General features: G+C 43.2%; 1 protein-coding gene across 1 annotated transcript in view; it reads right to left on the bottom strand.

The window, feature by feature from the left end:
• Nucleotides 1-13,964, bottom strand: part of aspa (aspartoacylase) — a 35,840-nt gene that overhangs the window by 21,038 nt on the left and 838 nt on the right. The window contains exons 2-3 of the mRNA XM_059655294.1: nucleotides 3,341-3,536; nucleotides 994-1,087 (exon numbers count right to left, since the gene is read on the bottom strand). Coding sequence (XP_059511277.1) covers nucleotides 994-1,087; nucleotides 3,341-3,536 — 290 coding nt within the window. The remainder of the gene's footprint in view (nucleotides 1-993; nucleotides 1,088-3,340; nucleotides 3,537-13,964) is intronic.

Raw genomic sequence — 13,964 nt, 5'->3', positions numbered from 1 at the left:
CTCTCTCTGAGGGGACTTGCCTAGTCTGGGTCCAACAGTTCCTACCCTGTCATGTATCCTTTCTGAGTACGAGAACATTTTCCTGGCATTGTCAGTGGTCCAACATACGTACCCTTACATTGGGGAAAAAGGGTGCCATTGAGCACAGTGGACCACTTACAGTTCTCAAAATAAAGTGCCTAATATAAACCTTACTAAGCACAAGTTGACTGCCATCTTTCCTATGTTACATCAATAACTAAAACACAACAAAGAAGTACTGAACTCCCCTGTGAAATGTGAAACATGAAACATATGTTTTTGGGTCGCACTTTATAAGTGCAGGTTCTGCCATTCGGATAGTCATTGGACATCTTGAGTAATTCATTGCATGAAGCACTTAGGTTCTTAAAATGTGACAATGTGTTAATATAAACATAAACACTTCTCTAAATCTATGAATTTTATGTTCATTATTTTCATTGTTGCATTTTTACAAGTTTGATTAAAACAAGTGCATAAGGCAAATTGAATATCATGAATTTCTGATATACACCTTCAGGGCCAGAAATTCTGAACTATGAGCACTAAAGCTGCCATTTTAATTCCTTTATCTTGACTTCAATATGCATCGATTGCACAGATGATCAGCCCGTCTGGTAGATAACACAGTGTAAAAATTTCTGCCCTTAAATAAAACAATATCTGTCCCACACTGTAATAATTATTGAAATAAAATTGAGCGAGACCGGTATCCCATTACCAAGTCACACTTTATTTACACATGGAGAATCCTTGACACCGATCCAGCTCCCTCAGAGCCAGCTCTCAGAGCCAACAGAATATCTGACACTTCTGTTTATAACTGTCGGCTGGGGCTCCTCAGTTGGACCAGATTTACAGCCCAAATCAGGGAACTCGTATTCTATGAGGTCCACCTGGCTGACATCATTACTATCACAACAGTTATCTTTCTTATTGTCGTATTCTCACACTCCTGGGTTTAATGCTTACCTACAGAGTGCTTAGCAACAGTTCGTATCGCACCATATTGGACCTCAGGATTTTCAAGCAGCAGCACCTGACAATTATCATGTATCAACGTATTCTGGAAAGGAATGAACACAGGAATTATCATCCTCATCTATATCATGTCATATTTTAAATTCGCTCCAATTCTTTATGGAGAAAATTTACTAAACACTGAACTGAAGCAGTTATATTATGCAGTCATAAAGTCATAGAGCACAAAAATAATCTCTTTGGTCCAACTAGTCCATGCCGACCAAGTTTCCCAAACTAAACAAGTCCCACTTGACTGCATTTGACCCATATCCCTTTAACCCTTTCCTATTCATGTCCCAATCCAAATGTCTATTAAACAGTGCAACTAGTTTACTGAAGTTTTTCGATTCTACTGTAAGAATATTTTTTCTTTCTGTAAATATTTCTAATGTTATGTCCAGTTCCCATCACAGTGGGGATGAAGAAATTATTGCCAGGTCTTGCCAATGTGGTTGTGCGTTCACAAAAACTTCTATTTTATATTGTATTTAATGTGAAAAAATTGTTCCGAATAGCATCACAGAAGCATAATCGGACAAAGTTTGATACTCAGGCAAAAAAAAGCCACAAAATGTTCGGGCAGTGACCAAAATCTTGGTTGGTGTTTAGGAGCAGTTTAAACAAAAGAGCCTATGGAATTCTCTACCACAGGAAGCAGTTGAGGCCAAAACATTGAATGTTTTCATGAAGGAGATACATATAGTTCTTAGGACTAAAGGGATCAAAGTGTATGGAAACAAAGTGGGAGCAAGGAATGTTCCTATTACTATTGTTCCTGTTCCTATTTTCTATGTTTTCCTAATTCATGAGAGTCTACAAGGCCTGGGCGATTGAAACAAAAACTGCCAACAGCGGGTGTGGCAACTGAGGAGTCCACAAGGAATCAGAGTTTTAGGAATGCCGGGTTGGTAGAGAGTTTTCGGGCTAACGGAGGTTTCAGAACTCGGGAGGGGAAAGATGGCGTGGAGCGAATTGAATATGAGGAATGAGAATTCAAAATTAGTAGCTTTGGGGGTCCTGTACAGCAGTGAGATGAGGAGCCCAGGCACTTACATGTTGGATAAACTGAAGCTTATCGAGGGGTGAGATATCTACACAAGCACATTTTCCTAAAGATGGAAAGTCTACCTGTGGTGGCACTATGTTATGTCAATAAAAGTCATTCTTTCTTTGTTCGAACCCTTTTCTCTCCAAGGACTAAATGCAGCACAGATGTACTGACTCTAATGGGTTTGTCATTTGGTAATCTCCTGAGGAAATGCTCACAAATGTCTGTGGACACAGCTTCCCGAGTCACAGAGTTTTGCAAAGATACTCTCAAAGGCAATGGGAAGGACGATTTCAGAATGGATCCACTTCTACGTCTTCAAATGGCTCTCCTATGTTACTCAGACTGTATTACATGGGTCTAATTTCACAGGCTACGTGCAGGTGGGAAATCAGACTGGGGTACCTTTTATCAGTGTGCAACCCGCTAGAAACTCCAGTGGGTGACGGGGCAGCATCAGCTGAGGTTCAGTTCAGTGCCCCATTTGGCCACTTCTCCAATTTAAGTGGCAGAATAGACTCAAAGTGCACCCCAACAGGTTCTTCTTGGGCACCCTGTTCCAATTTGTGTGCAACCTGGCATCTTCGCACTCATTCTTACTCACAGTTTCACTACCACACGTCCACCTTCACTCCGAGAAGGGAGACTTCTTCCTGGAGGTTGCGGAAGAATCTGTCCCTCCCCTATTAAAGGGCATGCACCTGCCTCCACAAAGAAGTCTCATCTACTCGAGCTGCTGGGCTCAGGTGGCTAATTGGAGGTGGGCTCGTTCCTGAAATTCAGCCCTGTCTTTTTGCCACTTCATCGAATGCTCCTAGGTTAGAACTCACGGCTCAAAACTGGCCGTTCACAAAACCTAACAGGTCCCATACCAGTATTTCATCCTGCTCATCGCATGCAAAACAACACTTTCACTGTATCTTGGTACATGTGACAACGATAAATCAAATTCAAACTCAATTCTTGCTGACTTCCAAGGACTACCTTTCTAGGAACACATTTAATCTAACCTCCACATCCCCAACATTTAGATTGCCGAATTTCCCACAATTAACAGCATAGAAACACTTTACACAGAAATGCACAGTATTGCGTAGGTTTGGGAGCCTGGGCAAACCAATTTTGCCCAATTGGCATAAGGAAACGTAAGGCAAGTGCTTTATATTGGAAACTGAAATGCAAATATAAGTATTTCTAAAAGGTAAGTATGTACAGCACATTCAACATTGTGCCATTGAGAGTACCTACCTTCATATAATGGATCATCTGGATGGTAAAATCGTCCTTGGATGTTTTCATAATCAGACAGTTTCCCATGTTGGAGGTAGTGTTGTGAAGATCTATAATAAAGTCATAGGCATTCTCACTGCCTTTTGGTCCAAATAAATCGTTTATCTCCTGGGCTCTTTTAACTTCATAAGGCATCGAGTCACTCAATGGCATGCTGTTGTGTGTAAAGTTTTTATTTGAAAGTTAATAATATAATTAAAAATCAGCTAGATTTTGAACACAGAGTCACAGAGAATGGAAACAGACCCTTTGGTTCAATTTTTTTTCGCACAGGGCAGACATCCCAATTTGACCTTAGTCCCATTTACCAGCATTTGTCCCCTATCCCTCTAAACGCTCCCTATTCATATACTCATTCAACATGAGGACACAGGAACAATTAGAGCTATTTAACCCCTCAAGCCTGTTCTGTCATTCAGTAGGATCATGGCTGATCTGTGACTAAACTCTTATACCCGCTTTCACTCTATACTGCTTCATACCTTTTCTTAACAAAATCTATAAGTCTTGTTAATTGTATAAATTAAGGAAAAGGATAAACAGGTGGAGGACATTCTGTGTTGAGCCACACATGAAGAGTCACTCTTTGATATTTGCGTTGTGAGTAGGGTCAGGGGATATACATTTGTAATGTTTCACTCTGTGAATAAATCTAAACAGACTAAAGATTGAAGAAGGGTCCCAGCCCAAGACGTCAACTTTCCTGCTCCTCTAATGCTGCTGGCCTGCTGTGTTCCTCCAGCTCCACACTGTGTTGTCAAAGTAAAGATTGACATCTGGACTCCATCAGCAAATAGGCTATACAGGTTTAACAAATCCTATTTTAGTTAAAGCAATAACTGCCATTTGTGATAGAAAGCTCCAAACTTCCAACACCCTTTCTGTGTAGAACTGTCTCCTGTTCTCACACCTGAAAGATCAGACTTTGGGTTTTATTATATGTCCCATTGACCCTGACTCCCAAAGAAGGTGAAATAGAACATAGAACATAGAACAGTACAGCACAGAACAGGCCCTTCAGCCCACCAATAGTTCCTATCTACTTGATTTATTTCCCTCAGGCCTTAAAACCATAATTAATATATTCTAAAACCTTCTCATTTGCAAAGAATAGAACCTTACCTTGTTTGCTGTCATCTACTTAGCTCAAAGGCCAGTATATCCTTCCAATCGTATGAGATGCTGAGAACTTCTCTAAGTATTCCAGGGGTGATCTAACTGGGGCTTTGCATAGTTGAAGCATGACTTTTGGCCCTATGGATTTTAGCCCTCTAGATATAAAGGCCAGACTTCCAATGGTCTTTCTGGTTATTTTCTTTACCTTTGGTACTGCCATAATCTATCATACCACAACTGTTCACCATGGTCTGTAAGCAGAGCGAGAGAGGCAGATACATCAATGTAGTGATATGCATTGTTTCGTCCTTGTGTGCTCTGGAGGAAAAGATGAATTATTGTTACAAAAACAGAAATTGCTGGCGAATCTCAGGAGGTCTGGCCACATCTGTGGGGAGAAAGCAGAGTTATTGTTTTGAGTCTGCTGACCCTTCATCAGAACTTGAGTTCTCTTCATCACTCTTGGCTCTATCATTCTTCACTTTGTAAAGAAGAGGCATATTGCAATTGAAACATTAACTTTGATTCTCTCTCCTCGATGCTGCTGCCAACAGACTGAGGTTCTCCAGCAATTTTTGTCTTTGTTGTGGAATATCTTCCTATGTCTGTATCAACCTACCAACACAATCATGTGCAAGACATCCTTTCATCTGCTATAACGTGTATCTTAAACTCAGTGTCAGAACAGCACCAGTGACATGTGCATTTCCCTCTTTGGACATTTGGCTGACTGAGATCGCTAATCTGAACAAAATAGGTGCTATACAAATTCTCAGCAGTGATCAAATGTAATTGAAACCTGATATAAAAACGGAAAATTCTGGTGAAAAGTCAGCGGGTCAAGTTTTGAACAAAACCAGTTTCAATGAAGAGTCAGAGATAATGGGAACTGCAGATGCTGGAGAATCCGAGATAACAAAGTGTGAAGCTGGATGAACACAGCAGGCCAAGCAGCATCTCAGGAGCGCTCCTGAGATGCTGCTTGGCCTGCTGTGTTCATCCAGCTCCACACTTTGTTATCTCGGATTCTCCAGCATCTGCAATTCCCATTATCTCTGGAATATTGTGTCCAGTTCTGGTTGCCTCATTACAGGAAACATGTGGAAGTGTTGGAAAAGACGCAGAGGAGATTTACCAGGATGTTGCCTGGAATGGAGGGAAGGCCATATGATGAAAGGCTGACAGAGGTAGGGCTTTTCTCTGTAGAATGACAAAGGATGAGAGGTGCCTTGATAGAGGTGTACAAAATGATCAGAGGTTTAGATGGAGTGGACAGCCAGAGACTTTTTACTAGGGTGGAGGTAGCTATTACGAGGGGGCATAGTTTTAAAGTGAGTGGAGGTAGATATAGGGGAGATGTCAGAGGGAGGTTCTTTACTCAGAGAATGGTCGGGGCGTGGAATGCATTGCTAGAGAGGGTGGCAAAGTAGGCTTCATTCAGGGCATTTAAGCGGCGATTAGATAGGCATATGGATGTTAGTATAAGGTAGGGGTAGAGGTTAGATAGACCTTAGGTTTAGGGTAAAAGTTCGGCACAACATTGTGGGCCAAAGGGCCTGTACTATGCTGTACAGTTCTATGTTCTATCTGTGCTATACTGGTTGTATTGTATCTCTTGCTGCCAATTCCTTTCCATTCATTTGGATGTACAGTTTTTGACCAGTATGCTGCACTCTGCTTTTGTATGTGTTACATCAAATTAACTACTTGGCTGCTCAATTGCAGAATACATCTAAATCTAAACATGTAAGTGCACTTGCGCTCCTTATTCTTGCAGCATCAGCAAATATTGTTGGCCACAGTTAGTTTCGATCTCCAGGGCACTAGAGTAAATTAAAAGCTATTGTGTTGAAACACTAATTCACAAAGAATTCTCCTAAATGCTTCTTTTGAACGGCTCTCTACTTATTGATGTCCATGTTTCCAGGTTTTTTTTGCTTTCAATTCAATTAGATATCAATCCATTGTCCAAGTTATTTGATGATCCAAAAAGAACATATCCGAGATTCCCACTATCTACCTTATCTGTTGCAACTACAAAGTAATCAAAGACAGGATATTGTGCTTTCATCTTCATACCGGATGTTTTGAATTAAGTTAATGCGATGCAGAATAGTTTTCTTTATTTTGCTTAGCATTAGTGTTTGCTGCTGGGCCCGATGCTATTTGGATCAAATTCATTGCCCTTTTTAAAAATTAGTACCATGATTGCTTGCTTCCAAAAATGTGGAACCTATGAAAGTGCAGTGAGCCCTTCACGTTAGCAACAGACATTTCACAGATTTCATCCTAAATGTTTTTTGACATTCCTTGTCCAGTGAAATTTTCTGCATTTCTTCAACAAGTCAGTCAGTGGAGCAACCACATTGCTAAAATTCAGTAGGAATTTTCAACAAAAACCACTCAGTCCCTGGAATTGTAGTACTTTCCTCTTCGTCAATGGCATGGGAAACTCCCCAATAACCTTTCTTTTCTCATCCCATTCAGGTCATAGGTCCATGTCCAATGTCATGGACCAAGAAAATGGGTGGGGCTTTTGCCAGGTTCATCACCAAGCCTGCGTCAGGAAGTCAGTCAAACAATTCCGATAGATGTTGCTAATGTTTCTTCCATGTGTGGCCAAAAATCACCACATCTTTCATGTACACCACACAATTAAGTAATCCAGAAATGATTTTATTGGTTTGTCTTGGAAATACGGCTCGCATATTTTTCATAGCAATGGCATGATTTTAAACTGGTACAATCCATTTGGCATCATGGAAGCCAAAATTTCCTTCACTCTCTCAGGTACCTGCCAGTATCCTCTGAGTCAGTCCCCCTTAGAAATATAAATTGCTTGTCCCACCTTCTCAACACAGCCTTTCAAATGTGGAATAAGATATGAATCAGATATCCTTACTGTATTGACTTTACGATAATCCCGACGTAAGGGCCCAAACATACCTTCCAGGTGAAGCAACACTTCACCTACACTTCCCAGAATGTACTCTACTGCATTCACTGCTCACAATGTTGTCTCCTCTACATGGGGAAACGAAGCGTAGACTGGGTGACTGCTTTGCAGAACATCTACGCTCTGCCTGCAAAAAAGACCCTGAACTACCTGTTGCCTGCCACTTTAACGTGCCACCCTGTTCCCCAGCCAACACCACTGTCTCTGGCTTGCTGCAGTGCTCCAGTGAAGCTCAACGTAAGCTTGAAGAACAACACCTCAGTTTCTGCTTGGGGACGCTGCAGCCCTCTGAACGCAATACTGAGTTCAATAATTTTAGGGCCTAAACTCTCCGATGTCCCACACCCCCACCCCTCACACCAGGCCTTGTTACCACATAGCCTGCCACTACACACCCCCTGTTGTCAGTCACTAACCGTTCCATTAACAACTATTTAACCTCCCAGCCTGATAGTTAGCAACTTCTTTGTCTGTCTAACTGTCTTTCTCTCTCTTCGGGCTCTATCCTATCATTTACTCCGTACCCCACACACCTCCCTATTTCTGCATATAAATTGATGATTTCCCAGGCACCATCAGTTCTGAGGAAGGATCATCGGACCCAAAACATTAACTCTGTTTTTAACTTCACAGATGCTGCCAGACCCGCCGAGCTTTTCAAGCAGCTTTGTTTTTGACCCCAGACACCTCCTCTGATAGTGATGCAAATACCCTACCTATCTATCAACTGTATCTATCGATTTCATTTGGATCAACTAAACCCACATGGTCACCAGCTATTTCACTTGTTTAGTCACTTTCTCAAATGGAATGAAGAAGGTTTCTCCATCTTTCTCATTGAATTTAGGTAATGTTTGGGTATATTTAAACAGATTCCCATTGGGTCTTTCGCTATGATGGGATTGCTCTCCATCACTGTCCTCATCACTACTCCTACCTTTCACCTCTGCCTCTGCCATTTTAAGTCAACTTCGAGTTTTCAGTTCCAACTTCTTAAGTTCAAAAGCTCTCCCTTTCTTCTGCGCGGGCCTTCATTTCCACTTTTCTTTTTGTTCTGCTTTTAATTGTAATTCAAATTGTTTCATTTTCTTTACTCTTTCTTTAGTTTTTGCCTCTAATTCAAGCTGCTTCACTTTCAATTGAATTTTAGCCTTTCCCAATGGTTCTGATTACATTCCTGGCAATTGTAAATTCTGCACGAGACAGACACAATTACTTCCCCTTTCCTCACAGACACAGGCAACCCCAAATCCAGCTGATCTGGCAATTCCGAAGGCTTTGTCTTCCTAACTTTCTCTAAAGCATCTGAAGTGACTTCTTCCACTCCCCAGGAAACTCTCACTGACTGCAAGAGCCATCATTACACAAGGCACACCCCTTTTAAACCAAATGAATGCAACACCCAAAATAAAAGAACGACATGTCCATCCTAGGCCTCCTACAGTGCCACAACGATGCCACCTGAACGTTGCAGGAACAGCAACTCATATTCCACTTGGAAACCCTGCAGCCCAATGGTATCAATGTAGATTTCACCAGCTTCAAAATCTCCCCTCCCCTTACTACATCCCAAAACCAGCCCAGCTCGCCCCCGCCTCCCTAACCTGTTCTTCCTCTCACCTATCCCCTCCTCCCACCTCAACCTGCACCCCCATCTCCTAGCTGCTAACCTCATCCCGCCCCCTTGACCTATCCCCTCCCTACCTCCTCACCTACACTCACCCCTACTGGCTCCATCCCCGCCTCTTTAAATTGTCTGTCTCCTCTCCACCTATCTTCTCCTCTATCCATCTTCGTTCTGCCTCCCCCTCTCCCTATTTATTTTAGAACCCTCTCCCCCTCCCCCTTTTCTGATGAAGGGTCTAGGCCTGAAACGTCAGCTTTTGTGCTCCTAAGATGCTGCTTGGCCTGCTGTGTTCATCCAGCTCCACACTTTGTTATCTCGGATTCTCCAGCATCTGCAGTTCCCATCATCTCTAACACTCAACATTCACTGCCTTTGAGTCCAACAGTCCTGAGGCCAACCTGGAATTAGAGATTTTGATCCTGACAAGAGCTCTCAATTTCTTATGGACCAGACCAAACACCCTCAAAATATATTAAGAGGATGGCCTAGACCATTACAGTTTCTTACTTGAAGGTAAGTGTCAGGTGATGCATTCCAGATGCCATTCAATTGGTCAAACTACCAGATTTGAAGGAAAATACACTTTAATCATACACTACAGTCAAAATACAACAAATGAAAGAATAAGTCAGAATAATTAACTCTGTTGGAAAGTTTAGCCAGATAATATTTTATTTAACAACTGAACAGTAACTGTTCTAATGTAGTTACATCCCATAAACACACTTTTGGTAGAATTCAGTAAAATAGATTGTCTCACAGGCAATCCTACAGTCCAGGAGGAAAACCATTGAGAGAAAACTCTGGGAGAGAAAATAGTGGGGAGGGATGTTCTACAGCTTCCAAAGCCAGCTTCAAGACTCCAGCAACTGATGCTACTTAAAAACTAAAACTAAAAACCCTGGTTCTGGAGAAGCTGAACCACACCCATTCAGGCTGCATTTATTGTTGCAATATTTTAAAAAACCCAAAGCCTCATAAGCTGTCTACTTTATGGGCTTGCAACAGATAACGCGCCACCTCTGCCTTATAGTCTCTCTTCAAAAAAAAAAGGACAAATGCACATCTTTAAGCCTTAGTCCATCACAATTATCAAAGCTACTTGAGAGTCCAAAAAGAACACGTCCGAGATTCCCAATACCTTATCTGTCACAATCACAAAGTAATCAAAGACAGGATATTCTCCTTCTATCTCCACACTGGATGTTTTGAATTAAGTTAATGCTAGGTAGAATGGTTTTTATTTGCTTAGTATTAGTGTTCACTACTGGGCCGTTAGTTACTTGGATTTATTGCCTTTTTAAAAAATTGATAGCATGATTGCTTGCTTCCAAATATGTGGAACCTTGTGAATGTGCAGCGATCCCCTCAAGTTAGTCACTGATATCTCACAGATTTCATCCTGGTTTTCTTCGAAACTCAAAGAGATTTAAGTCTTTCACTTTCGACCACAAGGCTCTAGAGCTTTAGGTATATGGCAAAGCTTAGCGTTCAAATGTAATAATTAACATTTTTATCTTTTTACATATTGAATGGCATACCTAACTTTCAAACTCATGACCATAACAGTAGTATCAGAGATAATGGGAACTGCAGATGCTGGAGATTCCAAGATAATAAAATGTGAGGCTGGATGAACACAGCAGGCCAAGCAGCATCTCAGGAGCACAAAAGCTGACGTTTCGGGCCTAGACCCTTCATCAGAGAGGGGGATGGGGGGAGGGAACTGGAATAAATAGGGAGAGAGGGGGAGGCGGACCGAAGATGGAGAGTAAAGAAGATAGGTGGAGAAGGTGTGGGTGGGGAGGTAGGGAGGGGATAGGTCAGTCCAGGGAAGACGGACAGGTCAAGGAGGTGGGATGAGGTTAGTGGGTAGCTGGGGGTGCGGCTTGGGGTGGGAGGAAGGGATGGGTGAGAGGAAGAACCGGTTAGGGAGGCAGAGACAGGTTGGACTGGTTTTGGGATGCAGTGGGTGGGGGGGAAGAGCTGGGCTGGTTGTGTGGTGCAGTGGGGGGAGGGGATGAACTGGGCTGGTTTAGGGATGCAGTGGGGGAAGGGGAGATTTTGAAACTGGTGAAGTCCCCAGTTTCAAAATCTCCCCTTCCCCCACTGCATCCCTAAACCAGCCCAGTTCATCCCCTCCCCCCACTGCACCACACAACCAGCCCAGCTCTTCCCCCCCACCCACTGCATCCCAAAACCAGTCCAACCTGTCTCTGCCTCCCTAACCGGTTCTTCCTCTCACCCATCCCTTCCTCCCACCCCAAGCCGCACCCCCAGCTACCCACTAACCTCATCCCACCTCCTTGACCTGTCCGTCTTCCCTGGACTGACCTATCCCCTCCCTACCTCCCCACCCACACCTTCTCCACCTATCTTCTTTACTCTCCATCTTCGGTCCGCCTCCCCCTCTCTCCCTATTTATTCCAGTTCCCTCCCCCCATCCCCCTCTCTGATGAAGGGTCTAGGCCCGAAACGTCAGCTTTTGTGCTCCTGAGATGCTGCTTGGCCTGCTGTGTTCATCCAGCCTCACATTTTATTACCATAACAGTAGTGTTGAGTTATTGATCAGTGAAGCCACAGTCATTAAGTTGTAATTGCTAATGGAATACAGGAAGGCATTAGCAACACAGGATACAGGAAAAGTAACAATGCTCAGACCACGTAAGATGTGGGAGTAGGAGGAGGTCATATGCTTTGTGAGCCTGCCTCACTGTTTAATAAGATCATAGTGTCTCTTTGACGGCAAATCTACTTTCTGCTCTGATATCATATATCCCTGGATTCCTTTTCAGTCCAAAGATCTAGTGATCTCAGGCCTGAACATACTCAACAAACGATGATCCCCAGGCTTTTGGGTAGAGAATTCCCAAGATTCACAGGCCTCAGAGGGAAGATGCTCATCTAGATCACCAAACTTTTAACTTCGAACCATGCTTCCTAATTCAAGAGACTGTGGTCTAGGGAATCAGTTTCGATTTAACAACTAAACAAAAAACAAAAGAACTGTGGATGCTGTAAATCAGAAACAAAAAACAGAAGTTGCCGAAAAAGCTCAGCAGGTTGGGCAGCATTTCAGAAGAGAAATTGGAGTTAATGTTTTGGGTCCAGTGACCCTTCCTCAGAACTGATGATGTCTCGGAAATTATTACTTCAACAGGGTGGTGTGTTAAAGTGGCAGGCAACTGGAAACTCAGGATTTTTTTTGCGAGCAGAATGTAGATGTTCTGCAAAGAGATCACCCAGTCTATGTTTTATTTCCCCAATGTAGAGGAGACCACACTGTGAGCAGCAAATGCAGCAGACTAGATTGTGTGAAATGCAGCCAAGGTGCTGCTTCACCTCGAAGGTATGTTTGGGCCCTTGGATACTGGGGAGGGAGGAGGTAAAAGGGCAGGTGTTACACCATCAGTGGTTGCAAGGGTAGGTGCCGTGGGGCTGTGGTCGGGAGTGAAGGAAGAGTGGAGTAGGATGTCCTGAAGGGAACGTCCCTGCAGAAGGCAGACAAAGGAGGAGAGGGGAACATGTGTCTGGTGGAGGCATCTCACTGGAGACAGTTGAGATGGCAGCTGATGATCTTCTGGATGTGGATGCTGATGGGATAGTAGGTAAGGACAAGGGGAACCCTATCGCTGTTGCAAGAAAAGATGGGATCAGGGCAGAAGTGCAGGAGATGGATCAGATGCGGTTGAGAGCCCTGTTGACAGTGGTGCTGGGGAATCTTTGGTTAAGACTAAAGGTGGACATTTTGTAGGCGCTCTTGTTGAAATTTAAAATAGCAAGGCAATGCTGCCTGCTGGATTATTATTCTGCAGTGACGTTGAAAATGACCTATGTTTGCCTAACAGTCTGTTTGAGTTTCTCCTCACATAAACTACCCTCATCTAAACTTTCTTCCTTTCCTTGCCTATCCCTTCAACAATCCTATTTTTAAACAACCATTTAAATCACTTTTAACAGAATATACAGACAGTGCTTCAAATATGGTTAGTGGCAGACAATCCACTTTCTCAAATTAGGGTGGCATGGTGGCTCAGTGGGTAGCACTGCTGCCTCACCGTGCCAAGGTTCAACTTCCAGCCCGCAACTGAATGGAGTTTGCACGCTGTCCCGCATGTCTGCATGGGTTTCCTCCAGTTCCATCCCACAGTCCAAAGATATGCAGCTTGGGTGGATTGGCCACGCTAAATTTCCCCTAGTGTCCAGGGATATGCAGGCTAGGTGGATTAACCATGGGAAATGCAGAGTCAAGGCCCGAAACGTCAGCTTTTGTGCTCCTGAGATGCTGCTTGGCCTGCTGTGTTCATCCAGCTTCACACTTTGTTATCTTGGATTCTCCAGCATCTGCAGTTCCCATTATCACAGAGACAGGATAGGGGGAGTAGATCTAGCTGGGATGCTGTGTAGAGAGTCGGTGTGGACTCAATTGAAAGAATGGCCTGCTTCCACACTGTAGAGATTCTATGATTCTAAATACCCTCAACGTGAAGGATTTTCCAAAAGCTCTTGTGACATATTCTCACCAATGACTGGCCGCAATCCATCTTTATTGGACAGTTACAGATGGCTGCACAGATGGGCAAGTGTAACATGATCACAAAGTGAAACAAAGTGCAGACGCCGGAAATCTGAAACAAAAACAGAAGTTGCAGGAGAAACTCAGCAGATCCAGCAGCATCTGTGGAGAGAGAAAGCAATGACCCTTCACCAGAAACTTCATCAAAGTCTAGTGTGAGTTGGTCACGCTTTCCCATCTTACGTTTCAAGTTTCAGAGAGTAAATATGAAGTGAGAGTGAACCAGTCACGTCCTAGTTATTGCTTCCAGACCCCAGAACTGGTAAACAATTGCCAGTCAACAAACTGTACCAACATCTGCAAGTTC

Source organism: Stegostoma tigrinum, chromosome 27 (assembly GCF_030684315.1).
Source record: "Stegostoma tigrinum isolate sSteTig4 chromosome 27, sSteTig4.hap1, whole genome shotgun sequence".
Taxonomy (NCBI): Eukaryota; Metazoa; Chordata; class Chondrichthyes; order Orectolobiformes; family Stegostomatidae; genus Stegostoma; species Stegostoma tigrinum.
Note: the sequence above shows the minus strand (reverse complement) of the source record. Positions and strands in the feature narration are given on the sequence as shown.